At 45.7% G+C, this 13735-nt stretch overlaps 1 protein-coding gene across 3 annotated transcripts in view; it reads left to right on the top strand.

Moving 5' to 3' along the window:
- SEL1L3 (SEL1L family member 3) overlaps positions 1-13735 on the top strand; it is a 100853-nt gene that overhangs the window by 63380 nt on the left and 23738 nt on the right. For all 3 annotated transcript variants that reach the window (XR_003520943.1, XM_027599806.1, XM_027599805.1), the window contains 5 exons: positions 654-794; positions 4467-4529; positions 7982-8158; positions 10306-10433; positions 12969-13052. Coding sequence is in view for 2 of the 3 variants with exons in the window: in XM_027599806.1 (XP_027455607.1) it covers positions 654-794; positions 4467-4529; positions 7982-8158; positions 10306-10433; positions 12969-13052 (593 nt within the window). In the remaining variant the exon portion in view is untranslated. The remainder of the gene's footprint in view (positions 1-653; positions 795-4466; positions 4530-7981; positions 8159-10305; positions 10434-12968; positions 13053-13735) is intronic.

Genomic DNA, 13735 nt, shown 5'->3' with positions numbered 1-13735 from the left:
CCTGCAGTCTTTTTAGGGCAGGAAGGAATTCCAGCGCCTAGTTCCGGAAATGCCACCGTCAGAGTCATTTCCAGGGTGCTCCAGAGCTTGTATGAACTTTCCTGCCTTCATTCAGCAAATCTTTGTTGAGTAACTTCTATGAGCTTCTGCTGAGCTTTGCTGAGTGGGGGCTGAGGGAAGAAAGAGGGACAAATCACATCGTGAGGTTCTGATCCCCAGAGAGCTCCCCGCCTCGAATGTCATGGCGGAATGAGCCATGTGGACAAGTGCTGGAGTGGGAGGAGCTGAGTGCCCTTCTGATACGGATGTGCACAGGCCTCCAGGCCACTCACTAGGCTCAGGGGATGGCATGTACCTTCCAAAAGAAAGGGGCTTTGGAGAGAGGAGAGTCATTGTTGACCAAGTTTCACCCGGCTCTGGCCCTGGGTGCAGTAGTAGACTGACTCACATTCACGTACAGACATGCATGGTTTCCAACTGGGGCTACGGACTTGTATTTACACAAGTTCACTTTTCAGGGCTCCAGCCCCCAGTTGAAAGATGACATGTGTCTACCTAATTCCTGGTTCTCAGGTTTGTCCTTCCACCTTTTAAAGTCTTATGTTAAGCATTACACAGGAAAGTCATTATTCTAAATTGCTACTGTCTTGAAGCAACGATTGGCCCAGATGCTGTTCTGGGGCCAGCAAGGTGTGGCCAAGAATCCTGAGGCGGCGATCCAGTGGTATGCCAAGGGCGCGCTGGAGACCGAGGACCCTGCGTTAATATATGACTATGCCATTGTGTTATTCAAGGTAAGAGTCCCTCAGTTTGGGCTGAAATTACGCAATTCTTATCAGGCTTCCCGAGCAGTTCCCGTAGGCGTGCAGGCAAACGAGGATTCTGTAACCGGAGAAATTCAGTATATGCTTCTGTCACTCTTGATGGAAAGGGATATTTGCTGAAAAGGCAGAGTCAGAAACAGTCCCCTGGTCTCATTTTCAATCATTAGTCTTATGTTTGGCACCTGGATTCTCTTTGCTTTTGCAAGAACTGTCTAGAGGAAGCACCCCTATTTTATGGATTGGAAAAAAACGGCCACCAGCCCCCAGAGGTTCTGCAAGTTCACCACCAGACAGAGTTGTCATTGAATTACAGCTTAACCCAAGTGCATGTTTGGGCTGGCTCCCAACAATCTGGTTGGTCAAAACAAAGATCTTGTTTTAAGCCAACAGGAGAACGGGGGATGGGTTGAAAGGGCATTAGCCCAGGAGACAGAGAATGGAATTCAAGTCCCTCCTCTGCAATCATCAGCTATGTGTCCTTAGAGTTATTTGATCTCATGGGGCAATGGTAATGACCAGAGACTGAATGAGATAACATAATGAATGGGCTTCAAGAAATGTAAAATACTGTCTTAAACGAAATCCTCATAGTTTGCACTGATTGAGCACTTATTACATGACTTACATGTATTAACACATGAAAGCCTCACAACCACCTTGTGAGGTAGGCATGGGGGTGCGTTATGATTACTGTTTGTATATGTGGTAACAGAGGCAGAGAAAGGTTTTTTAATTTGCCCAAGGTCACACAGTTGGTACATTTTAGAGATCTGAGATCTCTAAGATCTGGATCCTAATCCAGGCAGTTCAGCTTCAGAGTCTGTGTTCTTCACCCCTAAACACAAGACATCAACTCACCAGCCTTGGAAAAGCAAAACTCTTGATTTTGGGAAAGAAGCCCTTGGGCCCCATGTCCTGCCCAAAGAAAGCCGCTACCCTCATAGTGAGTGTCTCCAAACAAGGACATGGAATCATGGCCAGGTCCATCTTCAGAACCACAGCTGTGGCTGCTCACTGATTAACAGCCATGACTTTGCTACATTTCTAGCCCTCTACAGCCTTAAAACCTATTGGTTCACATGGTTTCCAAATATAGGGTCTGGACTTTCCTTTTTCAGTTGTCAAGTCAACATAGAAATGGTTTGACTCCTAGCCATATGCTGAAGCATCCATGTGTTTATTCAATAAACACCCATTCCAGGCTGACAAAACGCCAGACTCTACTCTAGAGGGAGGGACAGATGGATGTGTGTGCCACATCCCCGACCTCAAGGGGCTTGTGCAGTGGTGGGGAGGGCAGGCACAGAGAGGCACCGGTCCACCAGAACTGGGGCTGGCCATTGTCAAAGTGCAGAGAAAATAATAGCATGAATGAGACATTACTTCTGATCACCAGGAGCTCACCATCTAGAGGGAGAGGCAGATACAGGAAAAATGACTCTGGAGGTGATGGATTGTCTGCTTTCCCAACCTTAAAGTTTTTGGGTTCTCCTGCATTCTAACGAAGAATCCCTCAGTGGGACAAGGGAAGCCCCTTATCGGTATTTCAGTAACGGGGAAGATTTTACCTCTGGTCAGAAGGTCACTTTAAGTGTGTTCCATGTGAAATAACCCCATGCAGAAAATGAGCTTCCCAAATGTGAAGAACAGTAGTGTGCTCTGGAGCTCTGTGTGGGCATTCGGCACATTGTATGATGGCGCCATGGTGGCTACAGCTTGGCCAAGACAGTCTAAGCCATCCCGTCTTGCATCCACATGAGGATAGCACTTTGACGTTTACTGTAGCAGCTGTTTTCCATGAATTCACCCAGTGGACCCTACTGAGCACTTACTATGTACCAGGACTTTACATTTCTCTCACTTAACAGCTTCCAGTACGACTCAGATTTGTGCTTAGTGCGGGGTCTTTGTGCAAGAAATTATCCCACTTAGGTTTATATAACAAATATTCTAGAAGATGCTTGGTGCCTAGAAATAAGAGTACCTGAATTCTAGTCACAGATCTAACTGTGAGGCTTTGGGTAAGTCATCCTCCCATTTTATGCCTTCAAAGCAAAGAAGTTGGAGAAGATAAACCTTGAGTTCAACCAGGTTCTAACGTTCTGTTCTCCTGCTCTTTCTGACACTTTTCCAGAATTCCAAAAAGCTTGTCCCATTGCCCCATCCAGTTATTCCACATAGCCTCCGTGTCCTTTTGTCTTTCCTCTTCCTCTCTATTAAATGAAGTAATGGTGCTTTTCTGAAAAATATTTTCATCTTCAACTTGGCTTCAGCTCATCGGTTTCATTAAATAGGTAACTTCAAGGCTAGGAGAAACTTGGTGTATATAATTTAACTCTTAGTTGGATTCGCAATTTTATTTGGGGTCCTGAAAAATACAGAGACAAACATATCCTGCACATTTTCTGTAAGGAGGTTATGAATCATAATACGTTCTCAGCACGGAACAGGAACGCACAGGAGGAAGTAGAGCGTGCTAGTTACAACTTGGACTCTGGAGCCTGCCTGCCTGGGTTCGAATCCTGCCTCTGCATCTCACTTACTGTGCGATTCTGGGCAAGGGCTCGGATGGGAATGCTAGCAGCATGTCCGTAGGCTTGTGGTGAGGATTAGATAGAGCAGCACAGTGCTGAACCCACCACTTTAATTAACACAGGGATGTTTGCTCATGCTGTCTTCACTTACTGTAGTGCTGTTTCAGTAGAGTTAAAAGCTATATTTGGTACGAAGCACCCCCAACATTATATCACATGTGACCCCATCAACCTCCCTGTCTCTGGCCAGGAAGTCTCCATGGGGCACATGTGGTGAGTGTGTCAACACAGATGCTAGGTGGGTTTGGTAGCAGCGATGGTTTTCATCCGGCTTACCTTGTGCACCATCTTCATTGTCAGTCCTGTGGTGAGAGAGATCTTGAGGCCCTCTCCCACTCGATCCTCAGAACTGTCACTTCCCCACACGGTCCTGCAGACACCTCAGTGAAGTCCCACAAAGTTCCTCTCTTGTAGCAAGAACCCCAAAGCCGTTTCTCTCTGTGGTGGTGTTCAAACCGCCTCTAGCTGGAAAAACTTTGTAGGAGGAACCTTGTCAGTTTCCGTCAGCATCTGACGCGACAGATTCCAACGGGTCCTGTCTCCTTCACAGCTGGCTCTTGAGCTGGTCCACCCTGGAGACTCCCGAGAGGACCCGGGAAGGCTGCAGAGGACAACCTAATAACTTTTGACAGTCCCATCACAGATCAAGGGCTGTATCTGGCTCGCAAACGAGGCCAGCCACAGAGAAACGCATCCAGGATGACCAGACTCATTTAATTGTTCTTCAGGGCTTCTCCCAATAGTACCTGTGGATTGACAGGAATGGCATTCACTCGATGATAATGGGGGGTTTGTATGGATGCTAAGCGGGCAAGGTGAGGTCTGCTGCCTCTGCACCACACATATAAGCAAGATAATAGTGAGGATGATGATGATGACGGTAGAATAGTTCTGCGTGTAGAAATCTTTAAGATGAGGCTTTTAATGAAGAAGGCTTGGGTTTTCTTTTTGAAGTATTTTATGTGGAGCACTGATACACCTGCGTCATGTTTTCAAGCGCGATCTGGGTTTATTTTCTTCCTACTCATTGCTGTTTATCATTGTTTAGGGTCAAGGAGTGAAAAAGAACAGACGGCTTGCTTTGGAGCTGATGAAGAAAGCGGCTTCCAAGGTAACACTTTTGCATATTGTCAGAGGGAAACATTTGCACCACACACGCCCACACGCTCACACGGCTGAGAATAAATGGCTAGCCTTTGGCCCGGCCCATGGAAAACGGAGTGGGGAGGGGGGGGTCGCTGCCATAGCGGTGATTAGTCATTTTGGAGCTACAACACATACAGAAACCCGCCACAATGGGGACGGTGGAATTCAAAAGCTGAATTCACCTTCCAGTCAATAGAATTCAGGCCGATTTTGTTCGAAGGCTAAAATTATAATCACGGGCTGCCTGGATAACAAGCAGTGGGGGGGAGCGGGGCTCCTTGGAATTGAATGGGTATGTAGACATGCCATTGAATTAGGAAAACCAAAAGCCGAATTCCTTTGAAGGTTAACCCTGTCGTGTCCAAAGCCCGTGTACTGCCCATGCTGTAATAATGGGGATGCATATCAAGGTGACGGCCAGGTTTAAAAATTGCTTTGTTTTTGTCACTGTTTTCTTTAAAATGTTGTCGTCGAGTCAGCTGGTTTCACTCTAGCACTACAGAATGGAGGTTAAATATCGCCTGTGAGGGGACACACACACACATACAATGTGTTGCACACCCACACAAGCACGTTCACAGGTGCATGCATGCAACTTGCAAATAAATTCGTAGAAACCACTATAAGTCTACAACCTTGACAGAATCCTTTATAGCCCTTCTGGCTCTTGAAAGTGCCTCCCTCCCCAAGGCTGCTAAATACTTGCCTTATCAACAAAGACTCCTCAAGTACCCATGTTGATTTCTTTTTCCGCTCATCCTACCATGAGAAGTTCAGAGTCTCTTTTTTTTGTGTGTAGAAAGAGGCTTTCCCGTCCACCTTGGTGGTGTCAAGAAGGCACTTGACCCAAGAGAAGGGAGCCCACTGAAGCGCACACCAGCTCCTGCCCCCTCCCCGCACAAATTAAAGGGCAGAAGTAGAGAGGCAGATTAACAGTGGGCATTCAGTCCAAAGCATCCTAAAATAGGGCAGTGATGGGGTTGCCCCGGCAGCTGTGAAATTTGCATCTCTTTAGCCATCCTAGTGGTGAGCTGACGCCTAATGTGCTTTGTTTTGAACGGATTCTTAGCAGAGCTTAGGTGAGGATTGGGAAATGCTGCCTTATGGCCTGGAGTCATCATATCCTTAAAAGTGTTACGTGATTCTCACTCATTCACTCGGCAAGGAATTTTGAGGCCCCTACTCTTTGTCAGGCACTGTGGCGAAGGTCCCATCTAGTTTGGTTTTTGGAATTAGCGAAAAGTCACACGGGAGCAAATCTGGTGATTGAGCTGCACCTGTCCAGAACAGAATATGAATAGTAAGCAAGAAAGACAGGATTTCTTGTGGGGCTCCAAATGCAATTCCTCATAGAGTTCTGCAGATGTTTTGAGGGATGACAGGTGCATTTGAATAAGCCTGTGGCCTCTGGCTTTGCAGCAAAAGTCACTGTGATGTGTACCTTCCGTAGGCTTGTTCCAAACCTGGCTGTTGCCACTTTATGGTATGGCCTGGTCCATTACATGATTGAAAGGCATTCTGCCAGACTTTCCAAGAGACCACCATGCACCTGGTACAGCATGCAGCTCAGGAAGAAGGCCTCGATGACTAGATCCACGGCACTGACACCCTTCCTGATGTCAGCTGGCTTGGGAGTCAGTTATCTCGGGGGCCTGCAGATCTGAACCCTACTGTCCATCCTCAAAGTGTAGGATTTGGATTTCCAGCATTCAAAGTGTGGCTTTTGTTCATTCGTCAAATCTTTGAGTACCTACTCTGTAGCAAGCACTAGTATAGGTTCTTGGGACACAAAACAAAGATTCCTGCCCTCATGGAGCTTCTGTTTTATTTTATTTTTTAAAAGATTTTATTTATTTGAGAGAGAATGAAAGTGAGAGAGATCACAGAGCTCCGGAGAGGGGAGAAGCAGACTCGCCACTGAGTGGAGAGCCTGATGTGGGGCTCAATCCCAGGGCCCTGGGATCAGGACCTGAGCTGAAGGCAGACGCTTAACCAACTGAGCTACCCAGGCATCCTGGAGCTTCTATTTTAATGTGCTTTGTGAGTTTCTTTCCCCCTGGTCTTTCTGGCACCCGGAGTATGACAGAAATCTAGGAAGTGTAGCTTTTCAGGATCCACTGCAGACTGAAAAGGCTCAGCCTGGGATCTTGGCATCTGTTCTCAAGGGACACCCATCCTTCACTCGTGAAAGGTGGTAAAAGAGATTTGGTTCTATACTTAGACTCTGATTTAACAAGTTTTACAGATGCAAGGCACTGTTTGACCCTTGGATATTTTTCCCCCTGCTTCTTCATGGTTTGGTGGGCCCCGCAGAAAGGGAGGTATGAGAACCCTGTCTGCCCATGTCTACACACAGGTGTCTCACTGTGGGGCGGGCGGCTCCTTCTGGAGCACTCACACCCCTGCAGGGCTTCTGAGCCCTCAACAACCAAGCTGCAGGCTGCCCTGTGGAAGCAAGCGGGAGCATCTTGGGAAAGCACATGAGAGTACCTGCTAGAATGAAATAAGCAAGCACAAGGAGGCTCCAGACTCGATTTGCTTGAAGTACTTCCTCGGTACCAGCCCCAGATCTAGACACAGTTTTAAAACCCTCCTCCCAGGGACCCTGGGTGGCTTAGTTGGTTAAGCGCCTGCCTTCGGCTCAGGTCATGATCCCACGGTCCTGGGGTCGGTCGAGTCCCACATCGGGCTCCCTGCTCAGCAGGGAGTCTGCTTCTCCCTCTGCCTGCCGCTCCCCCTGCTTGTTCACTTGCTCACTCTCTCTCTCTCTCTCTGACAAATAAATAAAATCTTAAAAAAAAAAACAAAACCCTTCTCCCATCCCCATCACCCTCGCCCCCCCCCAAGCCCCCCTCCCCCACCCTCCTGACTCTACCTGTCAGGACTGGGGCTCCCAGTAGCCTCAGAGCTCCTGTGCTTTGCAAGCAGGTTGTTGCAGCCGCTTCCCTCCGAGAATTTGTTGGTGTTCAGTGCAGAGTAATCAACAGATGTGCAGGCGGATCACCTAGAAACTGTCCCAGCCGGGGGGGGTGTCAGGCCTCCCATTGCAGATGAGCGCTCATGAGTCGCGAGGTCACTGTTGATGCTGCGGAGCAAGAAGAGGCCTCTTGTAGACAAGGGCTTTGCACAGGAGCCTGCAGGAGCTGCGCCATGATTTGGGGGTAGCATCGCTGCGGAGCTGGTAGGCAGGAATCCCCCAGCAGCAGCCAAATGAAATCCATCCCGGGGAAGGCTCCGAGCAGGCTCGTGGTTTCTAACACTTAGCTTTTCTTCAATGCCATCTGCCCCCAGAAAGAGATGGGAAAGGTTTTGCTCAGACCCAGGCGGAGTGCTTTCCCAACAATTGATTCTCTTTAGGTTTCATTAAAAAAATTTTTTTTAAAAAGTAATTTTTTTTTTCATTGTTCTAAAATCCAGGGATTGCATCAGGCAGTCAATGGCTTGGGATGGTATTACCACAAATTCAAGAAAAATTATGCCAAAGCAGCAAAGTACTGGTTAAAAGCAGAAGAAATGGGGAATCCGGATGCATCGTACAATCTTGGAGTCCTGTATTTGGATGGCATTTTCCCCGGAATTCCTGAAAGGAATCAAGTAAGACTTGAGACCAGCTGTGCCGCTGGCTACTGGCTCATCTGCCGTGTGCCTGGCCTGCGTGAGGCCCCGTGGGGGTGCAGACGCCACCCAAGACAGACCCTGTCCTCAAGCAGCTCCAGGGTCCAGTTGGGAAGATAAGACAGCAAACAGCAAAGGATGCTATCTAGCCAAGTGTCAAGTGTGTGCCCTTTGCTGTGATCCAAACGGATCTCGACAGGGGAAACTGTCATGACCCAAAAGCAGTCAGGAAGGCTTCCTGGAGGAGGGAGGCCTGAACTAGGGAGGAAGGGGAAGATGATTCAAGATGAGAATGAGCAAGAGGCAGTGCAGAGATTGATCTTCCTAGAAGCAAAGAGAGCTGGGTCCAGATAGGGTTGCCTGATATGAGACCAGATTTCATAATAGTGAAAACCACAGTGACAGTCTTCAGTGTTTGCTAAGCACTTCCTCTGTGACAGACACTCAGAAATAGTTGACATGCACCCCATGTCATTCCAATTACCTTCTGGAATAGCTGCTATGATTATATCCATTTTACAGAATGAACAATCAAGGCTCTGAGAGGATATGTAACTTACTCAGAGTCATATGCTTAGTGGAGGCAGGACTGGGATCCCTGCGCAAAATAGAAGCCCCTCGTTATTACTAATACTCTTGATGATGGTGCTTTTAATTTCTGCACCATTATATTCCACAAATTTAATTGAATGCCCACCCTATGCCAGGCAGTCTACGAGGCACTGGGGGTACAGGAGCCTTACATATATCTGGGAGAAGAATGTTCCAGAAAGAGGGAATAGCCAAGGCAAAAGCCCTAGAGGAAAGCAGGCTTGTTGCTCCTCAAGGAACAACAGGGAAGCTGGAGCAGCGGAGCGGGAAGTGGGGGAGGGGCGTAGGTGGGCGAGAAGGTCAGGCAGGCAGGTGTGCAGGTCATTGTGAGGTCCCGGCCCCTCCGAGGAAGATGGGAAACCTCTGGGCAGCTTTGGACAGGGCAGTGATGTGCTGTGCTTTAAAAACCTCCCCTTGGATCCTAGCAGAGACTAGGATTAAAGAAGACAAGAGGGGAGCAGGGGCTAATGGGTTATTGAATCCAAGTGAGAAGGATGGGCGACCCCAGGAGCAGGGACAGAAATGTGGCTGGACTATGCATGTACTTTGAAGGTCAAGGTGACAGGGCTTGCTAATGGATTGGATGTGAGGTGTGACAGGGGAGAGGAGACAGGGTGACTCCACAAAGTATTTGGCATTTATCGAGGTAGAAGAGTGGAGGGGGCAATTTGCAGGATGGGCCAGCCTGAGGCAGTGGCAAGTTTCTGGGGGTAGGGAACTGGAAGAGAATTTTTGTGAAGCACCGTGCTAAGCCTTGAGAATACATCTCATTTAATCCTTGAAACGGCCATTCGTGCTAGGTATTATTAGCCATATTTTTCAGTTGCAGAAATCTCGCAGTTGGAGAGATGAACTAACACGCCCAAGGTCACACGGTGGGGGGCGGGGCGGGGAGCAGAGCTGGTATTTAGACCCAAGCCCATCTGACTCCAAAGCCCTGCTTCAGAACGGCAGCTAACCGCCTTGGAAAAAATAATAGTAAGCAGCAGAACATTCACCCTTCTAAATGTTTGTCTTATTTTTCCCCTCTGCCTCTCTCTGCCTGCGTAAGAGGCTGTATATTTTTATGCATTGCTAATGTCTGGTCACCCACCCACGTATATGCTAGTGTGGATTTTTTATTGTCATATTCTAATTCTCACCTTCCTGCGGGAGATGCAGTTTTGGCACATGAGTTTGAAGAAAGTATTCAGCAAGGTTAGGGAAGCCAATGCCTGAATTTTCACCCGGTGTGACTTCTGATACATTCTTCTGTTTCATTTACAAGGGTTAAGGGATTCATAGCTACGTGTTGTCTTATTAACTTATTGGGTAAACTTAACAGAATAGCTTACTGTCAAGGTTATCGCATCCAGAGGCCGGCTTCTGTGATGGGTTGTCTTCCTGAAGCTTGACTTGGTTTTCCTAAAGATATCAGAAGTGATGAGCCAGTGAAAATATCAGCGGTTGAGTGTCTCACCGTGTTGGCTCTGGGGAGACCAGTCCACTTGGGAGGACTCCTCACCAATGAGATAACTCTGTTTCTCTCTCTACAGACTTTAGCTGGTGAATATTTCCATAAGGCTGCACAGGGCGGACACATCGAAGGAACCTTGTGGTGTTCTCTCTATTATATCACAGGAAACCTGGAGACATTCCCTAGAGATCCCGAGAAGGCTGTTGTGTAAGAATCTGTCAGCTATTGTGCACAAAGGGAAAGCTGCGTACTTTATTCACTGTGCCTGAAAATGGAGTCCCCATTCTTTGTTTTGCAATTTTGAATTCAATCTTTATTTTTACCAGTTATGCATGCACAGAGTTTCAAAAGCCATCTCGTTCGACAAGGCAAAAATAAGTACATTTTAACTGAAACCAAAAAAATAATAATTTGACATGGGAAAAACAAGCAATCTGCTCTCCCACCCAGACTACTTCCTGCTCTCAAGAACAAGTCACTTTCAGTCTTTTCATTATTTCTTTACTGTTTGCCTCTCTCTTTCAATGACATGCTCATACTACTATCTCTTGTTATTTTCATTACAGGCTTTGTCTAATGATGTCCCACTGTGAAAAATAAAGATAGAGTTCCCTCTCATTCTGCCACCACCTACCATCCCACGCATCCACACTTCCCACCTTGTCCCATTTTCCCATAAATATATCATTATTTTGGTTAGATTAGGAGCGGGGTGTCCATTATTAGGGCCATGTGAGTGCTAGGCACAGCTGAGCCGTGTAATATGCTATGACTACTTTTTCTTTATTACACAGTTTTTTTTGTTCCATGGAGTATTAATTATACTTCATAGTCCTTTAGTTGCTTAGCGTTCTGCATACTTATCATTTTTCATGTGCTTAATTCTTCAAATTCTCCCACAGTTGTCTAAATCTCTCCTCCGTATGTCCAGACCCACCAGGTATACAATTAACTTAATCTCGGTGACATCTCTGTCTTTGCTCAGGACAGAGCTACCTTCCTGAAATTAACTTTGTCATCACTGTGGAGGTTCCCTTTCTCTTCATCCCTGTCTTTTTGGGTTCTCCTTGCCTTACCTTATTTCTTCCTCTTTCTTGATTTACTCCTATGCTTTTGTAGAGCACATCCTACAGTAGCTTCCTAAAGAATGGTGAACAAGAGGTGCATTTTTGAGGTCATGCATATCTGAAAATGTTTTACAGAGGTTGGCAAACTAGGACCCATAAGTAACATGTGGCCCACCCTCTGTTTTGTGTGGCTCCAGGAGCTAAGAACGCTTTTTACATTTTTAAAGGGTTGTAAGACAAATACACACACTATGGTGAATATAAGTAGAGACTCTGTGTGGCCCACAAGGCTTAAAATATTTACTATCTTGCCTTTTACAGAAAAAAAAAAAAACAACTTTGCAGACCTCTGCTTTAGACCACCCTCAAACCAATAGTCTGGCTTTTCAAAAGGTTTTGTTTCATAAGGCATTTGAGAGCAAATCCAACCTGACCTGAACTCAGTGATAAAACTTGACCAAGACAAACTTGAAGCTTTTTATCATTATTTGTTAGGATGTTTGGTGTGAACATTCATATGTTTCATAAATTTTTTTTTGTTATTGATTCCTAGCTTAATTCCACTGCAATCAAAGAATACATTCTGAATGAGTTCAGTTGTTTGGAATTTGTTGAGGCTTACTTTATGACCAGCATACCATCAATTTTGCTACACCTGCTTTTTTTGTTTCTTAGAGTTTTTTTGTTAGAGTTATATCTTTTTCCAGACTTTTAATTTTGTCTTCTTTTAATTTTAATATGTATCTCTTCTAAGCAGCAAATAATTGGGTTTTGTGTACTTTTTATTCAGTCTGACGAGTTTAGTTTTTAATTGGTATATTTAGACCATTTACATTTAATGCAACTTGCAGATACATTTTGTTTTAAATCTACCATTTTACTACTTATTCCTTATTTGTCCCATCCATTCTTTGTGCTTGTTTCCCCTTTTCTTACCCTTCCTTTACATTACTCAAGTTTTTTTTTTTTTTAAAGACTCTATTTATTTATTTGACAGAGAGAGACACAACAAGAGAGGGAACACAAGCAGGGGGAGTGGGAGAGGGAGAAGCAGGCTTCCTGCTGAGCAGGGAGCCCGATGTGGGGCTCGATCCCAGGACCCTGGGATCATGACCTGCGCCGAAGGCAGACGCTTAATGACTGAGCTACCCAGGCGCCCCATTACTCAAGTATTTTTTAAAAATCTTATTTCCCCTTTCCATCAGCTTGTTAGTTGTGTATCCTTGTAATATTCTTTTAGTGGTTGTTAAGTCTAAAGATTACAACAGGCCAGTTCATTATTAGTAAAAATTCTCCAGGATAACTTAGAGAACAGAAAAAAAATGGGGAAACCTTATAATAAATCAGTAAACATGTTTTAATGGAGGGAGTACTAGAACTCTTGGTGAAGATTATCTTTTTTCGCATCGGCGGTTATTTTTCATTAGGTGTCTCTCATGTCTTTGTCTCCATACACGATAACTCCTAAGCACTTAGAAGAAAAGGCACTGAATGTAAAGTTCTCAAAATGCATCTTTTTTTTTGCCTTCTTAATGTTCAGTTCTGGTTTGTTGCTGTGTAAAAATTCTAACAAGCAAAATAATCCCCAAGTGGGATTTATTGAGATCATATGAAGAAAAAAGCAATTATTTAATTTGCCACAGTTTGAATATTTTCCCGTTCCTTTTCTTTTCAGATGGGCGAAGCACGTAGCTGAGAAAAATGGCTACTTGGGCCATGTCATTCGCAAAGGCCTCAATGCCTACCTGGAGGGCTCATGGTAAGCTGGGGACCCATGTGAGAATGAACTTTCTCAGCCCTCACCTTTCAATTTGTCAGTGTAGTCGTATGAGAAGGAGTCTTAAAATACAACCGAAAGAGCAATTTGCAGGGAAATCATGGCCTCCCAGTAATGATATTCAGAGTATCACAGACTGATTGGCTGTTGATTGGAAAACATAGCATTTCCATGTTTAATTATACACAAAAATTAGTTCTTTAGGGGAAGCGTCCACATTCATCAAGTTGAGAGACACATGAATGTGTTGACTTCTCTTCCCTTCAAGCTTGTTCCCCTTGGTTTTAGAGTGGAGACAGCACAGGGGGTCTTAGCTGAACCTCTGCCTCTCCCTGGCAGAGCACAGAAAGTTCATGGGAAGCGGAGAGAGCAGTGTGTTTAAGGCTCAAGCTACATCTTTCCACTGATACGTTACTACATCTTCCATGGCCAAGAGCTTGGGATTACTGGAACTCACTCACCAGCCCTCGGATATCACAGCCAAACAGATTCCCCATTTTAACTTTCTTCTGATGGAGTTAACAAATCTCAACCTGTACCCTATGGGATGAGACGCTGCACTGAGGACTTGCAAATGATCCCCGTTTGCTGTGCCTTGATTTTACAAATAAGGGCACACCTTTCCAAACTGCAAACTCCACCTGATTCCATCTTTTTGTTTTCTT

This window comes from Zalophus californianus, chromosome 2 (assembly GCF_009762305.2).
Source record: "Zalophus californianus isolate mZalCal1 chromosome 2, mZalCal1.pri.v2, whole genome shotgun sequence".
Lineage (NCBI taxonomy): Eukaryota > Metazoa > Chordata > Mammalia > Carnivora > Otariidae > Zalophus > Zalophus californianus.
This window is presented reverse-complemented; position numbering and strand designations above follow the sequence as displayed.